The following is a 20,284-nucleotide window of genomic DNA, read 5'->3' as shown; positions in this document are numbered from 1 at the left end:
GGAGGAGGGACTAACAAATATTTCTGAGCACTGACTACGTGCCAGGTCTATTCTAGGTGCTGGAGGAGGATACAGTAGGTCACTGCCTTTGGGGAGCTCAGTTTAGTAATAGTGACAGACAATCAGATAAGTAGACACACGAGTAGATGAGGTGATATGAAACTGTGGCAAGTTGCACTGAAAGAAGAAATACCAGGAGGGCGATCTGGGAAGGCCTTTCTGAGGAAGCAGGGCTGGAGACCTGATGGCTAAGGAGAAGGCCATCACACTAAGACCCAGGAGAATGCTTCAACAGAAGGAAGAACACATTCAAAGGCCCTGAAGCGAGGATGATTTTGGCTGGTTTGAAAATAGAAAGGACACCAGTGTAGTGAAGGAATATATTCACTTCCTATTACTGCTGTAACAAATTACTACAAATTTAGTGGCTTAAAACAGCACAAATTGCCCTGGGTGGTTTGGCTCAGTGGATAGAGCGTCAGCCTGCAGACTGAAAGGTCCTGGGTTCAACTACAGTCAAGGGCACATGCCCGGGTTGCAGGCTCAATTCCCAGTAGGGGGCGTGCAGGAGGCAGCCGATCAATGATTCTCTCTCATCATTGATGTTTCGATCTCTCTCCCTCTCCCTTCCTCTCTGAAATCAATAAAAATATAGATTTAAAAAACCCACAAATTACCACTTCACACCCATAGGATGGCTACTATGAAAAAAAAAATGTGTTGATAAGGATATAGAGAAATTGGGATTGTGCATTGTTGGTGAGAATGTAAAATGGTACAGCTGCTCAAAATATTAAAAATAGAAGTATCATATGACTCAGCAATTTTGCTTCTGGATATACACCCAAAAGAATTGAAAACTAAGTCTCAAAGGGATAGTGTACCCCTATGTTCTCAGCAGCAGCACAATAGCTAAGGGGTAGAAGCACCCCAAGTATCCATTGACAGATGAATGGATAAACAAAATGTAATATACCCATACAAGAAAAAATTCCACAGCCTTAAAAAGGACATTTTGACACATGCTACAACATAGATGAGCCTTGAGGACATTATACTACGTGAAATAAGCCAGTCACAAAAAGACAAATGTATGTTTCTTCTTATATGAGGTACCTAGTCAAAATCTCTATGAACAGAAAGTAGAATGACAGTTCCCAGGGGCTGGGGGAGTATGGAATTGGAAGTTATTGTTTTTTGTTTTGAACAATAAAGATTTAATTAATTAAAAAAAATGAAAAGATTGTACTGAGTAAAGGAAAACTGTATATACAACATGGGTTCTACAAAAAAGTGTCACCAGTTATCTTATGTACGAGAGCGAGATCTGCTATGACAGGGAGAATAGCGTGGTGATCCTCTGCTTCTCCTGGGGGAGTAACTGCGACTCCTGCTGTTGCTTCTGCTACGGCGTCTGCTACGACTACGGCTTCGAGATCGAGATCTTCCATAACCTGGGCTTCTGGGCCCATCAGCTTTAACCCGGATGTAGGCAGTTTCTCCCTCATGAGATCTAAACTTAGTGTTATCCAGTTTTCGAACTGCATAGGTCATATCTTCTTTCCGTACAAACTCCACGACGCCAGTGCCATCTCGGTAAACATCAGCATAACATACATCACCTGCTTCACGCATGTGATCCTTCAGATCCTGCCAGCTTCCACTCGGAGGCAGTCCAGAGACAACCACTCTGTTCTCAGATCGCCTGGATGGGGGGCCATAGCGGCCTCGGGGTGCTCCTCCACTTCCTCCCCCGCGGCCGCTTCGAGGAAACGCGACCCGCAGACAGTATCCATCGTAATCGTAGCCGTCGCGACCATACACCGCGTCTTCCGCGTCTCGCGGGTCCTTGAACTCAACGAAGGCGAAGGGGGGTCCTCCGCGGCGATTCTTGAGATCGATGTCGCGGATAGCGCCGTATTTGTAGAACACGTCCTCAATGTCCTTGGTTCGAATGTCTGGAGGTAAGTTACCCACGTAGATGCTACAATCGTTGTTCCCTGCCCGACCACGAATCACACCACTTCCGGACATGGCGAGGACGAAAAGCGCGGACTGGAGAACAGGCCTTCCCACCAAGCCTAGCGCACGGGAGAGCGAACCTGCAGCGACACCTTGGCTCCCGGGCCACTCCAAAATGGTGCCTTTATCTACCTGGCACACAGATATCCAAGTTCTGTGTTGTGTTGTCTTGTTACATCTGTATTTATACCAGTTGATTTTAATCCTATCAAAAGGATTAGGGCGTTTCTTTTCCAAAGGTTAGGGCGTTTCTTTCTCCATTCCAGGGAGTAAAGATTATGTAGCTTAAGCGTGATTGTTCGTAAAGTGATTAACTACCCGCCTGGCACTTAGTTAAGGGGTTTTATTCCCTCCCTAACTTCAGGGAAAAATCCCTACCTGGGGAAACAACCTTTCTCGGGGAGGTGGCCCTGCTTAAAACACATAGCGTTAAGAGGGGGAGCAAACATATGCCATATACACTAGGTCCCTTGAAACATAAAATGTGCAGATGTTTCTTCCCTGCAGCAACTGTATCAAGCAGCAAGGGTGGACCAGCTTCCGGCAACAATTTTTGTCAATTATGCCCCATAAAGTTGAAAAAAATTAAAATCACACATGGAAAAAGCCTTAGTCTGAACCAACACTGAGAAGTAAAGCAATGGAAGAGGGTTTTTTTAAATTCATTACTCTGAGCAAAAGCACGAAATATACGTATTACTTAATTTTTCCATGAAGAGAATGTACTTTGTATTTAGAGATATAAAAAATTAGGCGTCGGGATGTGTTTTGGGAGAATGATCAATAAGCCCCTTATCAATTGTTGGTTCCTGAAACCAGGGACCATCACCTCTCACACGCATTAATCTTCGTACTTCCATCTCCTTTAACCGTAATTCAGCCTTTTCAGCTCCAATGTTGAAGGATAGCCATTGTTCGCTCATAATTCTTTTCAGGACTATCATAGAAAGTTCGGGCAATCCATCTTGATATAGGATGCTAGTAATATTCCCAGTGTTCTGGGATATAGCCTTCTGGAATTTCTGCTAACTCAGCTTCACCAATGAATACATTCACCAGAGTTATGCCAATTACTACTGGAATCCCAAACAAATGTAGAATTTCAGTAAATTCAAAAAACGCTTGTCATAGAATCCAGAAGGTTTGATAACAAACAGTCTTTTCCCATGGTCTCCACTGTGTCTCACAGGAGCGACAGCCTTCGGGAAGCCGCGCTTGAGGAAGCCCCCGGGTCCGAGCCGCGTGCCCAGGCGGCGGCCAGCCAGCGCCGCAAACGCAGTGACCGAAGCCCGCTGCAGCAAGCTCATTGCCGCCATGGCTACTCCGGGCAAGAGGTCGAGCGGGGGAGGGCAACGGGAGCCGAGAGAGCCAATTCACCATCCGGGGCCAAGGCTGGAAGTTATTGTTTAATGGGCACAGAGTTTCAGTTTTACAAGATGAAAAGTTATAGAGATGGGGGGTGGCGCTAGTTGCACAACATTAAATGTACTTAATAGCACTTAACTGTACACTTAAAATGGTTAAAATGGTAAGTGTTATATGTATTTTACCATAAGAAGAAGGATTGGGGAAAAAACAACTTTATAATCTTTCGGTTCTGGGGTCAGAAGTCCAGAATGGGCTAAAATCAAGGTGTCAGCAGACCTGTTCCTTCTGGAGCTCTAGGGCAGGGGTGGGAGCATCCGGCCCTTGGGCCGTATAAGGCCCACAAAATTATTTGGTCTGGCCCTGCCAAGGCATTAGGGGCGAGCTAATTAGATGTTTGACCAAAGATAGCAGGCTAATTTTTAAGTTGATAATTCTGTATGGCCAACAAATGATGTTCTAAATATCCAAATGGCCCTTAGCAGAAAAAAGGTTCCCCACCCCTGCTAGAGGAAAATCAGATTCCTTGCCTTTCCCAGTTTCTCAAGGTTGCCTCATTCTTTGGCTAGTGGCCCCTGCCTCCATCTTCAAAGCACATAGCTCCAACCTCTGCTTCTATCATATCACCTTCTCTCCCTCTGACCCTCCTGTCTCCTTAAATGGACACTCAGGATTCCATTGGGCCCACTCAAATAATCTAGGATAATCTTCCCATTTCAAGATTTCTACTTTAATCACATTTGCAAAGTCCCTTTTTGCTACACAGAGGTTCTGGGGATTAGGACATGGACATCTTCGGCGGGGGTGGGGGTGGGGGTGGGGTCGTCATTAATTTGTCTCCCACAGGGCGTGTAGTGACAGAAGATGAGCTGAAGAAGGTTAGAAAGGAATTGTACATTTGGGGTGTCCTATTAATTCTAAATTGTAACAAGAGTACCTTCTAAGTTACTTTTTTAAAAAAAGCATTCTTTTAAAAAAATATATTTTATTGATTCCAGAGAGGGAGAGGGAAAGAAATATCAATGACAGAGAATCATTGATCTGCTGCCTCCTGCAGGCCCCACACTGGGGATCGAACTCACAACGCAGGCATGTGCCCTGACCAGGAATCTAACTAACCATGACCTCCTGGTTCATAGGTTGATACAACCACTGAGCCATGCCAACCAGACTCTAATTTACTTTTTTTTAAAAAATGCTTTATTTATATTGAATAGTACATGTAGTTATTCCAATATCCAGCCACGCTAAAAAATTGCCCTTGTATTTGTAGATGAAATTTATTAGCCATATCCTGTTAATAGTAAATACTGTTTCCTAAGGAGTAAAATATTTTAAACTGTGAGTCTAGGTATATTTTTGTTTATTTAAGCAGTTTTAATCACAAATACAAACTCTAAACAGTGCAGTGATTTGAAGAACATTGTTTCTTTCCAATATCTGAATATTTACAGATCTTTTGTCTAATAGAATCTTCCTCGCACCAGTTTCTGTTCTTTTGACATATCCCCATCATTTTGGGGGTACTTTCTACATTCTGGCACAACAAAATGTTCCAGGCTCATTTTGTACTTTTCCTGCTTTGATGTTACCCATTCTTCTAGTGATTCATGGCTCCTTTTAACTGGGAATTCTATTAATAAATCAAGATCTGGGCACTAGATATGATCACGGCTGCTGAGGTGTCCTTGCCTCTAGACTCTTTCAGAAGACAGAGCTGGAGTGGGGAAGTAAACCAACCAATGAATGAAAATAAACAGAATATACGAAAAATTATAAGTTCACACTGATACATCAAATTCTAATCCAGCTTCCTAGCATTAAACAATTCCATATTTGTATTTCACTTCTCCAACAGTGAGAAACTTGTCCTCCAACATCATCATTGTATTTACTAATTTGTTCAGTGGTATGCTACCCAGAAAGTAGCTTCAGAATTGCTGCACCCATAATCCTTGTTGTAGACAGAATTCAGAATAATCCCTAAGATTCCCCACCCCTCCCCTTCAGTGAGGATGTGAACCTGAGTATGATGAAGTACTCCTGTGATTCTACTTTTTAATAAACTATGCAGGCTGCTGGGTGAGGAATAGGTTGCTGGTAGAGATTATAGCATTTGCTGACAGATTTGAGCTAGAAATGTCCTCACTGGTGTGCCGTGCTCCCTGAGAAGTCACCTGCACCCCAGCCTCAAAGTCTGGCATGTGGAGAACCAGGCACTCTCCACATAGGAGGAGGATGCCCAGCAGAACTGTAAACAGGTGTCTCTGGGTAGCTCATTTGGGGCTGGAAGTCTCTTTGTGGACCAAGGGCAAAGCAGATAGGATAAAAATGATCTCACAGTCCCATGGTGCCCCAGCCCCATGCCCTCCTGCTGAAGGAGGCTCTGTTTTTTCATTCCAGTTCTCCACCCCATGAGTTTAAGGAAGGTCTTTGGGTTTCCTGGAGGTATAATTGGAAAAAAAGTGAGTAGAGGAAGGCAGAATGAGAGAGACAGACAGAATTAGAGACAGGAGACCTCTGGGTGCTCCCTGCATTCGACTTCACAGCCTTTGCTGTAGGATATGTGCAGTCATCACAACTCATTCTGCCAGACCAAATGAGATTACCCTTGACCCTCTCGTAAGTGTATCGACCCTCCATATGCCTTCGTGTTTGTTTACAGAGTCTTAGAACTGAAGATCCAAAAAGATTTTAAAAGGCATCTAGTTCCACCTTCAACCGGATGCTCTTCAACATTCTCATCAAGTCACCAGATGGCCTTTGCTTGCACATACCCGGGAGCTCAGTATTGATCAAAGCAGCTCATTCCATGGATGGACAACCCAAACTGTCAGAAAGTTCTTTCTTAAGCGTGTCTCGCATTGTGCCATTTCCACCATTCTGCCTCAGTGCTCCACTCCAGAGAGACCCAGAATAAATCTACTCCCTCTTCTCTAGGAAAGCCCTTCAGATAGTTAACAGTAGCTCATTCTGGAAGGGAAGTCTCTTTGTTCCCTCTTCCTTTCCCCCTCCCAAACCTGGTCACTGTTTGTTGGACAAGCTCTAGTTTTTCCACATCTTTTTTCAGAATGTGTGTCTAGAAGTAGACCCAGAACTCCTGGAATGGCCTGACTGGCACAGAGGAGATGGGACCATCACCCCCTTCCTCTTTCCTCAGCTCAGACCTCAGTTCCAGCAGCCTCAGTTCCCGTCCCCTATGTTTAGCAGCTCCACCACAATCCTGATTCCTGATTTATATCTCGCATCCTGTTGAGTAAAACCTTAATTTTCATGCCCACTGCTGTGTCATGAGCAGCATTAGTTTCCATGTGCACAGTATTCATTTAAATATGTCCCACTGCTTTATATTTATGTCTGGGAAATTATGCTTCTATTTTAGTACTAAACACAAAAGAAGAATCTCTGGTTCTCTTCCTGATGTTCGAGGGAACGCAGACACGGCTAACGTTACAGAGAGGGGGCAGAGTAGGGCCTGAGGATGGATCTGAATATCCAGCACAGGCTGCCAAGCATTTATTTTTCAGTAGTCTGTGTGGCCTCAAAGCAAATTTACAGACAGGGAGGCAGGGCACGAGAGGGGAATATTATAGGGAAAAGGGCAGAACACTGGAGCCTAGCAAACCCGGTTCGAATCCCAGTCCTACCATTTCCCACTTGGGACCTTGGGCAAGTTGCCTCAACTTCTAGAGCATCTCTCATCCGGGAAACAATATTCCAGCGTTCTACCTTCAACAGCGGTTCTCTGGCAAAAGCGCATGTCTAACTTCAAGTGCCGACATCCTGATTACTAAGGCGGGATATTACATTCCTACCACTTCAGGGCCTTCACAGAATCCCTCTTTAGTTTCACGTTCCTGCCTCTCCAACCCAGCCACGGAAGGCTGCCCCGGCTGTACATCTGGCCAAATCCGGGCCATATCATAGGTGTCCCGGTGCCCAACCTGTTCCTTAGCAGTGGGAGGACCTGAGTTCTAATTCTGTCTTTGCCATTTAACGAATTAGCCAGGGACCTCCCCAGAACTCAGTTTCCTCGTCCCTATAACCGGGATAAACACACATAAGGGGGTATGTGGTGTGTGTGTATGTGTGTGTGTGTGTGTGTGAGAGAGAGAGAAAAAGAGAGAGAGGTGAGTGTTCTGTAAACCACAGGGACCATCGTCATTAGGTACCTAGAGCGGAGATGAAATTCAAATCACAGCCCGGAGCCAGCGGGGCCACCAGCCCGCGGAGGTAGAGGGTGCAGGCAGGACTCCCGGCTGTCCGTGCGCGAGGGAGGCTGGTCCCCGCAAGCGGATTGGGCAGCTCGAAGCGAGCGGGGCCTGGGGGAGGCGGAGCTTCCGGCCGCCTCCCCCGCTGTTGCCAGGGGAGATAGCCACTGGGAGGCGGAAGGAGCCGGCGAATTGGTGGCGCCCAGCCCGCGCGGGCGCGGTGATGGCTATGGCGGCCTCGGAGCCGGGACGTCGAAGCTGGTGCTCGCGTCCAGAGGTGCCGTCCGCCACCTTCTTCACCGCGCTGCTCTCGCTCCTGGTGTCCGGGCCCCGCCTGTTGCTGCTGCAGCCGCCCCTGCCGCCCTCCGGCCTCTCTCTGCGATCCGATTGCCTGCGCAACTGGCAAGGTGAGCTGGGCGGGCTCGAGCGCCAGGTGTCAGCCCTTTTCCTCCGACCTCGCCGGGCCCTGGGCTTTGGGCTCCCAGCACCCGCGCCATCAGGCCTCACCTCCAGCTACTCCGTCCGCATCATCATCCTCTCCACCCGGAGGACCAGCCCCATGTTCCACGTCTTTGTCTCTCCAGAGCCCCCCTTCGTCATCATTGAATCTTTCCCTACTCTACTGTGTTCCCTTCCCTGTCACCACTGGACTGATGAAGGCCCCCTCAATTCATTCGCTAGGAAACAGGTTTCATTCACCCGTGCGCACGCTCCCCGGAGGATTTTTCCTCTCCCCCTCCCTTGTCATATACACACTCAAGTCTGCTTTAGGGCCTAAGTCCCTCCCACTGGAATTTTTTTTTCCCCTCGCATCTTCATCAAGACATTACAACTTTATCTGTGGCTCCCCCTGTATGAGCGTCCTGGCCTCTTGAGGTTTAGAATTTCTTCTGCTGCTTCGTTTGTATCTTAATCCCGAGTCAGAGTCCCAGCTCATGGGGAGAGGGGCTAGATTTCTTTGGGGGAGAGAAATTTGCGGAGCGATTAAGTATAAACATCTGCTGGTAAACTTCCATTCTTTCCTGGGGAGGACGTGGGAAATTTATACGACTTGCTGTTTTGCAAAGCGCACACACAGTATTTCATCCTCTGGATGACCCCATTATGTAGGCTTTATTATTGCCCATCATTTAGATGAGACTGAGGCTTAATGCAGAGAAACAGAACTATTAAGTCAGCTGAGACAGAACCCAGATTTTTCTTTTCATCGTGTGATGTTTTGGAACTGGAGCTTTGGGGTATATAATCCCCAAATCATATAGCGTTGCTTCTAGCATCTTCACATTTACACTTGGAATTTTAGTTGTGGAAGTATTTGACAAATAACCATGTACGCTTCAGATAATGAAACCTGACAGAGATGGCCTGGCTGAGGATCACAGCCTGCCTCCCTGTTCAAATCTAAAACTCACCCCCCCCCCCCCCAACTGGGATGCAGAGCAGGTCATAGACAGATGCAAAATGTCAGCCTACACTGAGCTCCCCATTTTCTTTAATTTACAGCTTCCCCGAGGGTGGGGTTCATGGGCATATGAGTATTAGACACATAAAGGACCTTTGAAGGCCTGAAGTATAATCTGTTACTTCATACTGAGGAAACAAGCCACGAGGCCCAGTGACCTAAGTTCAGCTTGCCCTTACATGATAGAACCAAGATTCCACTCCAAGTCTTTAGGCTCCACGTCCAGTATTACTGCCACTTCACCAGTCCCCCTCCTTCCGTTTAATGTTTTGGCCTACAAGGACAAAAGTACATAAGACATGTCTGCTTTTAGAAAAATAGAAGTTAAATTCTTTGCTGTCTTATTGCACATAAAGTGTCACTCTACCTGTAGGATTGGGTAAGCACTTTTAAGGAAGACTTGTGAGTTTTACACCTATATTATTAGTGATAATTTTATATCTTTTATATCTAGATTACAGTGATCTTTATAGGTGCAAAATAATTCATGGTCCCTTTTTTCTTCCTCTGAACAGCCACTATGGAAGGAGAGGTCAGGATTACAGCCGAGGAGACTGGCATACAGAGTGTTAAGGGACACCCACTCAATCCACCCTGAAGCTGTTACAATTAATTAACCCTCAAACTGCCTGGTGAGATAGGTCAGTATTAAAACCTAAAAAGGGGGCATAAAGCAAATTAAAAATTCAAAGACTATCCCATGCTAAAAAGTATTATTATTATTTTTTTCCACATGGAAATCAGTCACTGAAAAGACTTACTCCAGGTGTGGGAAAGAGCAGGGATTTAGACATTCATGCCTCTATTTTGAGTCTTGGGTTCTGATCATTGTTGCTTCCCATTGCTTATCTTGGCTCCTGGCTGATTTTCACGGGTCCTCAGTGCGCTATCATAGGAGCTACTCCCCCTGTTCTAGGTGGGTTGTAACCTGTCTTTCCCACCTTGGGGCAACCCATTGTCAGGCCTCTAACCCAGCTCCCTCTACAGTTTACAGGCTGGTGACCTACATCTTTGTGTATGAGAATCCAGTTTCCCTGCTCTGTGGTGCTATCATCATCTGGCGCTTTGCTGGCAATTTTGAGAGAACCGTGGGCACCGTCCGCCACTGCTTCTTCACCGTGATCTTCGCCCTCATCTCCGCTATCATCTACTTGTCATTTGAGGCTGTGTCATCGCTGTTGAAGTTGGGGGAGGTGGAGGATGCCAGAGGCTTCACCCCAGTGGCTTTTGCCATGCTGGGAGTCAGTGTTGTCCGCTCCCGGATGAGGAGGGCCCTGGTGTTCGGCATGGTTGTGCCCTCAGTCCTGGTGCCATGGCTCCTGCTCTGTGCCTCCTGGCTCATTCCTCAGACTTCTTTTCTCAGTAATGTCTGTGGACTTGGAGTTGGGCTAGCATGTATCCTTCCTGGAAGGGAATGATAGAACGTTGACATCCCAAAGAGTGAACCAAGTTGGAGAGCCTAGAGGGGTCATGTAGGTGGAGCCATGGGGTCAGATAGAGGTAATCTGAGTTATAGCTTTCAGCTTTGAAAACCACACAACCTTGGGTAGATCTGTTGCTTCCCTCTTCTAGACTAGAATTTCCTCATCTGGAAAATATCAGTACAGCTCTCTCTTCATGCCAGTGTAGTGTTACCAGTTAGTAAAATATTCTGATTTAGCCCTGGCCGGTGTGGCTCAGTGGTTGGAACATTGGCCCATGCACCAAAGGGTCTCGGGTTCGAGTCCGGTAAAGGGCATATACCTAAATTGCAGGTTCAGTCCTGCCCCGGTCGTGGCCGAGTGGAGGAGGCAACTAATTGATGTGTCTCTCTCACATTGATGTTTCTCTCTCCCTTCTTCCCTTCCACTCTCTCTAAAAATCAATTGAAAAAATATCCTTGGGTGAGGATTAACAACAAAAATTTCTGATTTGATTTTTTTCCCCTTGTAAACTAAGGTGTAAGTGTACATTTGACTAATTATGTTATGAGTTTTCATTAGAAGAATCTGAAATATCCATGAGCTGGAGATGTTCCATGAAAGGAATAGAAAACAGATTTGTTTGTCTTAATTTTGTTTGGTTTAGTCTTTTTCTCATAGAACACACACACATGCATGCGTGTGCACAACAAAAACCACCCACTTTTTTTTATGATAGGCTTTTACCATATGGGTGGTTAAAAACTTAGGACAAGCCTTATATCCCTTGTATAAATATTCTGGCAATTGGGGAGATCTAAAATATTTATTTTATTATTATTTTAAAATATGTTTTTATTGATTTGAGAGAGAGAGGGAAAGAGAAAGGAACATCAGTGTGAGAGAAACATTCATCAGCTACCTCCTATATGCCCCCTACTAGGAATCTAACCCGTAACCCGGGCATATGCCCTGGCCAGAAATTGAACCTGTAACTTTGGGACGACACTCAGCCAACTGAGCCACACTGGCCAGGGCGGGTTACTCTTTTAAACATTAGAATTGGTAGTGTTGGAGTTAGATGGGTACATTTCTAAAATCACTTTTAATTTGTGATTCAATTATCTATTGGGATAGACAGTATATAAATACACATTGATAACATAGCTGCTATTTTTAATTTAATTGACTTTAAACCTTCCTAATATGAAAATTGAAACCTAAATACTCCCATATAAGCACTATTTTAAGTGCATTCTACAAATTTTGGTTTGTTGTGTCATCGCTCAGTTAAAAGTATTTTCTAATTTTCCTTGGGATTTCTTCTTTACCCAGGGTTTATTTATAAGTGAGTTGCTTAATTTCTAAATGTTTGGTGATTTTCCAGATTTCTTTTTGATATTGATTTCTAATTTTATTTCATGAGGTAAGAGACTATCCTTAGTAATTTTGCAGCTCTTTTAACTTCAGTTCTGGCCCAACAGTTGGTACATCTTGGTGAATGTTCTATGTGTACGTGAAAAGAAGGTGCATTCTGCACTTGGTGTGTATGCAGTTTAATATATGCCAGTTAGGTCAAGACACAGCAAAAGGAGAGGGCAGAGCCTTCTCCTTATACTTGTTCTCTCAATTACTAAGAGAACTGTTGAAATCAAACTAAAATTGTGGATTTCTTTTTTCCTTTCAGTTCTCGTTAGTTTTTGCTTCAGATATTTTGAAACTCTATAATTGGATGCATACACATTTAGTGTTTTTTTTTCTTTTTTTCTTTTTCTTTTTATTGCATACACATTTAGGATTGTTATGTCATCTTAATGAGTTCCCTTTTATCATTATGAAATAGACCCCTTTATTCTATGTTAATATTCTTTGCCCTAAAGTCTTCGTTGTCTAATACTAATAGTTATTCCAACTTTCTACTTTCTTAAAATTGGGATTTGCATGGTATATATTTTTTCATCCTTATATTTTTAATATGTCTTTATATTCAAAGCTTGTTTCTTATAGATAGCATATAGTTGCTTCTCTAATCTTTGCCTTTTATTTTTTATTTTTTAATATATTTTTATTAAGTTTAGAGGAGAAGAAGGGAGAGGAAGAGAGAGATAGAAACATCAATGTGAGAGCAAAACATTGATTGGCTGCCTCCTGCACAATCCCCACCTGGGATTGAGCCTGCAACCTGGGCACGTGCCTTGACTGGGAATCGAACCTGCAACCCTTCCGTGCCTGGGATGATGCCCAACAAACTGACCCACACCGGCCAGGGCTCTGCCCTCTCCTTTTGCTGGGCCTTGTTCCCTCTGAGGTATAGGGGATAGAAACTCAAATTTATTTTCCCCTGAGCTTGAAAAACCAATCAGAGTTTATGGTGGAAAAAGCACTAATGCCCCTGTGAATTAAATGTGGGAACCTGTATTCTCTGGGGAGTATTCAGCACCCCTCTCTAGCTGCCTCCAATTTTACTTAATATGCCAACCTCAGATGGCCTCACATACTGCTATTCCTTCGACATCTCAGAGAACATAGCACTGAAGCTTGACCAGAAGTTCCCTTTCAGCCTTATGAGGAGGATTTCGATATTCAAATACATCTCCGGTTCTTCAGCCGAAAGAAGAGCAGCCCGGAACCGGAAGTAAGTTATAGAACTCTTAAATCTTATTCTTAAAGCAACTCCAGGGCCTGTAGATGGTGTGACTAGTTCAGTGTCACGGGAAAAAAGGAACAGGATGTGAGTAGCCCTGGGCCCAGAAAATCTATGCACAGATGTCTTCTGGGCACTCTAGATTCTGGCCAGCTGCATCTGAAGTAGGGAGTGAGCAGGAATGGGAAGAGGGAAGGCATTAGAAGCACTTGTGAGAGACTGTGACAGCCAGCTTGAGGGAGTGGTCCTGGATAGTGTTATTACCAACCCTCAGCACTGACAAGCAATCTGAGGTTGGATTGTGCTCTAGCATGGCATACTGGTAAGAAGCACAGACAGGCCACACAGCTGACTTGGTGGCTTAGGAGGTAGCACACCCCAAGACCTGAGAGATCAGGTTTTCTTGGCCACCCAGCAAGAGAAGGTGAAGTTTACTGTTTCTAGTCCAGGCTCATTAACTCTCAATGAACAGTGTAAGCAAGCTGTCAGAGCTCTTGTAGCCTCATTGCTTCCTTTCGCCCGAAGGAAGGACAAGAGTCTTTCTCCATGTAACACAGGCAGAAGAGCTCAGTCTAGAACAAGGGTCCCCTGCTTCCAGGTCTTCCTTACTCCCTTTCCACTGTGCCACACTGTCGGTCGCTTGTCCTCCTCTGGTTCCTGTCCATGCTCAGATGACATGGTTCCTCCAAAAGTAAGGGCTCACTGTGAAGTCAGGATGCCAGTGGCCCCTTTTTGCCTTCAGCCATCTGTGAGGTAAATTTTGCCCTCTGTGACTGCCTGGATATGGGGTTTGGGTTAAATTGCAGGTGGACATTCTCAGCCTTCACAGGCTCAAAGCCCTTTGACCATTTTTCAAAAGCCCATATTTGGGGGAGGTGGATAATTGCAAAAATAAAAAATGCACATTCACCCACTTTGCTCCAGAAAATTAATTCCTGAGGTCTCAATGTTGGGAGACTGTTTCAATATAGAATGAGGTGAATTGTGGCTTTTGGACTTTTAATTGTTCTCATGGAGTCTAGAGAGGACTTAAGGGTCCTCAAATGCAATTTCCCACTCTGTGAAAGAGTCCCCTCTAAAACAGCTGGCTGTGGTCGTGGTCACCCAGTCTTAACTTTCACCCCCTAGTGGCTGGGAGCTCACTCCAAGACAGCCCCTGATGAGAAAGTTCTTCCATGTTGAATTGCAGTCACCTCTCTATAACTGTGACTCACTGGTGCCAGGTGTGATCCTGCTTCACTGTGACATTCAGCTGTGGGGGGGGGGACATGGTAACTTTTTCAGTTCCTCCCATGTTTGGTCCCTCATTATCCTGGCCTGCTGTAGGCACCCAGAACAGGACACAGTGTCAGATGGTCTGACAATGGCACACGGGCAGTACTACCACACGTGTTCGGGCAGTTGACGTGGCTCTCTGGACAGCTTTGTCTCCCTGGAGGCTCTTGTTGAACTTCTGGTAGGCCAAAACCTCTACATTTTAAAATGTCCTGGAAGTGCTATTAAGTACCTGGTGTCCATACTTACTTGTACATTTGATTTGTAAGGTTGGGTTTTAATTAGAATGTACACAGGTTTAGTCCAGACACCTAACAGACATCAATGGTGTTGGCATTCATTCTCCATATTTGGAACTTTGCACAAAAGTTCAGAGGATAAAACTTAGGCTGTGTCTCCATTCACAGTCTCAGCCACATGTGTCTGTTTTGGGGCCCTAAGCCTCAGCACAGATAGCTCCCCACATCTGTCACTGGTTTCTGCCGGCCAGGACTTTGAGCTGTGAGTGAGTGAGTGTTCCTGAAATCACAGGTAGAAAATCTCACAGCAGACAAGGCCTGGGCCCAAGCCCTTTGTTACCCCATTGGAGCCTTCCCACCTTCCTTCCCACAGGAATGGATCCTTTCTCTTTGGGTAGAATTGCTGAGCCAGCCGCTGATTACTGTGATCTGGTCCCCATCTCCACCCAGTTTGCAAGCTGCTGCGAGTAGGTTACACTCAGGTGGTCTCACTCATGAGCCCAATATCCCTTCATCCTGCTGGCTTTCTGCAGGACCATGAGTGGGACCTTCCCTCTCTGGGCATCTGTTTTCTGTTTGGTTGAGTTTAACCTTTCTCCCTGGTTAGTACTTAGAGTCCGTTAAAGCAATGTCTAGAGCACATTGTAATATGAAGTAGCACAGTGACCCCAAGCTTTTCTCATGTGGAGTGACAGCTGGGGGTGCTGTGTGCCTTGGCATTTCTAGCTGAATGACCATTTTTTCTCTTGTTCCATTCCAGGCTGAACCCTGTGCCCGGCTCCTACCCCACACAGAGCAGCTACCCTCACCTGTCCCCAAGCCCCCTTGTTGCCCAGATGCAGCATGCCAGTGGCCAGAAACTAGCTTCCTGGCCAGCCTGTGCTCCTGGGCACATGCCCAGCCTGCCTCCCTACCAGCCTGCCTCCGGCCTGTGTTACGTGCAGAACCATTTTGGCACAGCCCCTAACTCCTGTGCCTACCCAGGTTCCGTAGCGGTCTCCTTAGGGGTCCAGCCCCTCATCCCCCTCAACTGCCCTGCCACTGAATGTTCCAGGGCCCTGCCCACTCCAGAGACTACAGACTCCAAGGAATGCTCAAGGATCCTGATCCCTTGATGGGAAATTTCTAGGGAAATTAATCTTACATCTGACCTTCGAAGAAGGTTCTCTCTGAGCTAAGGTTTTCTTGACAATAAATTATTTATTAAACACCTCTGTGTCAGGCTCTGTGTTGAGTACTTTGCTATATGTTTTTATTATTATATATTTTTTTTATTTATTTTTATATATTTTTATTGATTCCGGAGAGGAAGGGAGATGGAGAGAGAGAGAGAAACATCAAGGTGAGAGAGAATCATTGATCGGCTGCCTCCTGCACGCCCCCTACGGGGGGGATCAAGCCTGCAACCCAGGCATGTGCTCTTGACCGGAATCGAACCTGGGACCCTTCAGTCCACAGGCCGATGCTCTATCCACTAAGCCAAACCAGCTAGGCCCTTATTTCATTTTCATGACAACTTTGTGACGTATAGTTTATTGTCCCCATTTTGTAGCTGCAGAAGCAAGACTGATGACATGATGACACCTAGCTCTGTAGTGGCACAGCTGGGCTTCTTGGTTGTCAGTTGTCACCAATGGTTCCAGCTCTGCATTTCCTTCCTGTCACTGTGTATCGTACTCGACTGTACAGTGTCTGTGTCCGCCCTCTGGGACCTCCCAGCCGCTGTGCTCGGCAGTCCCCGGCATGCATAGGGTTTTCCCTGCAGTGACTGCCCACTCCCCACCCCTTACACTTCTGCCCCAGAAGTGGTGAGAAGGACAGTGTGAACCGCAGCAGCATGCTGGTAGGTCCATAGTGTCGATGACCTTTGTATAAAGAAACAGCCTCTAACCTGCTGTTGGTTTGTGGTCTCTGTGGTCTGGCTGGAGAATATGGAGAGCAGGATTTGGGCAGGGGTTAATAGGGTGTGATGGTGAAGTGGAGAGATCTAGAAGGCATCAAGTCAGGCAAATGGCCTCCTCCACCCAATGGGGATCTGGTGGGGGGAATGAGTTGCAAAGGTGCTGGGAGAACTAAAAGGGCAGACAGGAAGGTTTGGCAACCTTGGGATTGGCGACAGCAGGGAGCCACTACTCTTAGGGAGGAGAGGGTGTTACCAGAGCCAGAAGTGGGATCACCATGAGAAGGAGTCCCTGGCAAGACCTTATACCACTGATGGCGAACCTTTTGATCTCGGCGTGTCAGCATTTTGAAAAACCGTAACTTAACTCTGGTGCCGGTCACATATAGAAATTTTTTGATATTTGCAACCATAGTAAAACAAAGATTTATATTTTTGATATTTATTTTATATATTTAAATGCCATTGAACAAAGAAAAATCAACCAAAAAAATGAGTTCGTGTGTCACCTCTGACACGCATGTCATAGGTTCGCCATCACTGGCTTATACTAAGGAGTGGGTGATACGGGCACTGGCAGTGATGGCATCTGAAGCAAGAGTGGGGGACAAGAGCCCTCGCTTCTCCACCTGTCCTCTAGCATCAGGGTCTCCCATGGGCCAAATTAACCAGGAACCTTTTGGCAAGTGGGCCCAGGAAATGTAGTTTTGGGTGGAGGGGACTCCTTTGATGCAAAACAGGACAGGAATGTGAGCCAACAGACACTGGGCCAGCCTGAGGAGAGCGCATGGCTTCTATAAGTCATCAGCCGGAGCTCCTCGCAGCGGCCTCACATTGAGAATGCATGCCAATTGCAGGTGTTTCATGGATATCCCAACACATGACATTTGTTCATTCCAGGAGCCAGATGGCCTACTCTGGGCTGGCTCCTTGATACATTCTGGGTATTAGAGGCAATAAGACACCTACAAATCCACCCAGCCCAGGCGAGGACAGACAGTGACAGGCTCCTACACTAGACAAGGGGTGGGGGATAAAGCCCAGAGGATGACTCCCCAGGGGGATTGTGAAGTAGGGTTGCTAGCCATGAAGTTGGGCGCCAGACCACAGCTGGGATTTGTCTGCAGTCACAGCAGGTCTGGCAGGGCCTGGCCTGGGGCTTCTGTCTCCAACCACATCTGGCACCTTTCCCACAGTGTCATTCAGTGAACACAGGCTGCTGTGTTCCTTAAACATTTTCCCCGCCACTCTAGTCTCAGGCCTGTCCCCAGAAGCAGATGAGAGGGCACTTGCTCCCAGTGTGGCAGGGCGACCTCCCTTGTGTCTGCCTTCCTGCGTGGACTGTGCTGTGGAGCTGCGGAAGCCGTGGGCCTTGGAGATGGTCTGGCGGGGGGCCCTCTCACAGGTCTCCAAGTAACAGACCTGTGAGGGTCCTCAGAGTTCGTTGAGTCCAACCATCTCCTTTGCCCTGGTTTTACTAATGGACTTCCAGGGAGGCAGGATGGTGCTGGCAGTGCAGCCAGCAGCAGCCCCTGACGTGGGCCCTACCACACTGCTGCTTTGAGACTGGTTCTTAGTCTGTTTGTTCCTCTGGGCTTCCATTGGTCTGGCCACAGCTAACAGCAGGAAGCCTGGACCGAGGTCAGAGGGGGCCATTTCTCCCCTCAACATACATTTTAGAGGACCTAGAGGGGATCCAAAACCCCTCCCCATTTTCCTACTGAGTCATCCACTAGTGTGTCCCATGTCTGAAAACAGAGTGCCTGCCAATCCTCAAGTTGGGGCTAGAGATTGAGGTGAAAGTCCAAGTCCACCCAGGTCAGTGAGATCAGAGAACCCCCAACATGAGACTGATGATCAATAAATACTTGTTGAACAAATGAATGAACAGGTGATCCCTGCCTTTGGGGAACTCAGGCCAGGTCTGAGGGAAGGGAGAGGGAATGGATAAATAAAGAATTGTAATTCAGCCACACTATACAGGTGTTCAGAAGGCCCTTGACCAGTCTGGAAAGCTGGGAATCAGATTCGCAGCTCACACCCTTCCATGGAGAGTGGGCTTTGGAGGGAGGGAAGGACAGCACCAATCACGTCCTCTGGCTGTTGTTAGGAGAATGAAGAATACAGCACATTCAGCATAAGGGAAAGTCATTATTCCCTGCACTCCAAAAACCTCTCCTGTCCCCGAGGCAGGGCAGGAGCCTGCAGCCAGAGAAACTTCCAGCAGTTTCTTTTCTTCAGCAGCAGGAGGCAGCAGAGAAGCAGAATTGCACTGTGGCAGCCCTCTATGAATATGAACCTTCCCTGGGTCCTGCTATGCTCCCCAGCCCTGGGGGTAAGGGAGGGAAGCAGCTGGCTCCTAGGACAGTGAAAGGGCACTGCAGGTAATGAGCATTCTGCAAGGGTTCCTTCCTTCAACACGTGTGTTTCTCTCTCTCTCCTCTATCTTTTTTTTCTTTCTTTTAACACATGCTTTGTGAGCAACTACTGAGTTCCAGGCCTGTCCTGAGCTTTGGGAACATAAAGATGGAAAAGAAATATGCGTTGCCTTACATGCACTCATAGTTGATTAAGGGAGACATGCTGTGTGCAGTTAGTCTGAGAGGATTCCACCTGGGAGAGTCAGAGAAGGGACTTCTGGGAGGAGGAGAGTTAACCAGGCAAGGGAGGGACCAGGAGAAGAGAGGGTGACAGTGTGAGCGAGGACAGGAAGGCAGGGTCCAGTAGGTGGGGCAGAGAATTGGAGCACAGAGGCTGAGAGGCAGATAGGAAATTGATGGTTGCAGTAGCCCAAGATGGAAGTGAGGAGAGCCTGGCCTGAGGCCCTGGCCAGTGGGGTTGGACAGGAAGAAAGGAAGCCTGGATAGAGCACAAAGCGACTTTCTGGGGCCACAAGGAGAGTGGGGCCAAGCTGAGAGTGTACCAGTGTCCACACAGCGTTCCCACTTGAAGTCCCGTGCTCCTGTCCTGCCTGAAGGTGCCTGCTTGCTCACAGTGAGTGGGAGTGGGGAGATCCAGAGTAGGGTTGGAAGTAGGACAATCCAGTAGGATGAAGTTTCCCCAAGCATAGAATGGGGGAGGGAAGAGAGGGAAGCTGGCCGTCGGAGTGGGTGCTGGACCCTTGGGCTCCTGAAACCCACAGGGGGACCACCCCAACCTCCATCCCAGGATGCTTCCTGAGCTCTGACATCCATGCCTAGACAGTTGCTCGCTATAGGAGCAGCGCCCTAACCTATCACAGGTCGCCTGGAACCTTGCTCCATGGTTCTGTTCTGAACCTACATCCCCTCCCCAGGGAAGGTCTCCAAAGAGTTGCCTGCCCAACTGTGCCCTTGAGCCATGACCAACTCATATCCTAAAGCTGCCAGCTTAGTGGAACTCCTCCTCCTGGGGGCCTAGCTACAGCCCCCAGGCATCAAGGGCCAGGTAGGCTGCCCATTGAGGTGGCTCTGGACAGCTTGGGCCTTCCCAGTATCCAGGGCAGTTGGAACCATGCAGCCCCCAGCGCCCCCCCCCCACACACACACAGCCTACACAGGCATGTATAAACACACAACATTTTGAGCTCACAAATCTGGGGCCTCATCCATACATTAAGTTCAAGCAGGTAGATATGCACCCACAAAAACATACATATATGTGGTTAAGGCACACACCTACATGTATTCATACCTATCCATGCACAAAATCGTGCATAAGTTGATCTGTGCACAAGTACACACTGTACCTGCATGCATGTATACATGTTACTTCACAGAGCAAAGCA

The 20,284-nt window shown here is 46.9% G+C and overlaps 2 protein-coding genes and 1 pseudogene across 5 annotated transcripts; 1 reads left to right on the top strand and 2 right to left on the bottom strand.

Annotated features, from left to right (window-relative positions):
• Positions 1-1,308: 1,308 nt before the first annotated feature.
• LOC118656669 (serine/arginine-rich splicing factor 1-like) lies at positions 1,309-2,034 on the bottom strand. Its single transcript, XM_036310185.1, has one exon. The coding sequence runs from the start codon at positions 2,032-2,034 to the stop codon at positions 1,309-1,311; it is 726 nt and encodes a 241-aa protein (XP_036166078.1).
• A 655-nt stretch (positions 2,035-2,689) lies between these two features.
• On the bottom strand, positions 2,690-3,354 carry LOC118656344 (annotated as a pseudogene).
• Positions 3,355-7,753: 4,399 nt separating this feature from the next.
• RHBDD2 (rhomboid domain containing 2) lies at positions 7,754-15,828 on the top strand. 4 transcript variants are annotated; one of them, XM_036310364.1, is made up of 5 exons: positions 7,868-8,005; positions 9,576-9,701; positions 10,048-10,455; positions 12,945-13,095; positions 15,379-15,828. In XM_036310364.1, exons 3-5 carry the CDS (start codon positions 10,293-10,295, stop codon positions 15,731-15,733), a joined length of 669 nt encoding a protein of 222 aa, XP_036166257.1. In that variant the 5' UTR covers positions 7,868-8,005; positions 9,576-9,701; positions 10,048-10,292; the 3' UTR covers positions 15,734-15,828. The 4 variants fall into 4 exon arrangements, with proteins under 4 accessions (XP_036166258.1, XP_036166256.1, XP_036166255.1 ...); XM_036310362.1 differs by lacking the exon at positions 9,576-9,701 and having other exon boundaries at positions 7,755-8,005; XM_036310365.1 differs by lacking the exons at positions 9,576-9,701; positions 10,048-10,455 and having other exon boundaries at positions 7,754-8,005; positions 12,981-13,095.
• Positions 15,829-20,284: the final 4,456 nt, after the last annotated feature.

Source organism: Myotis myotis, unplaced genomic scaffold (genome assembly GCF_014108235.1).
Source record: "Myotis myotis isolate mMyoMyo1 unplaced genomic scaffold, mMyoMyo1.p scaffold_m19_p_5, whole genome shotgun sequence".
Taxonomy (NCBI): domain Eukaryota; kingdom Metazoa; phylum Chordata; class Mammalia; order Chiroptera; family Vespertilionidae; genus Myotis; species Myotis myotis.
The sequence above is the reverse complement of the archived record's forward strand: the minus strand, read 5'-3'. Positions and strand labels throughout refer to the sequence as shown.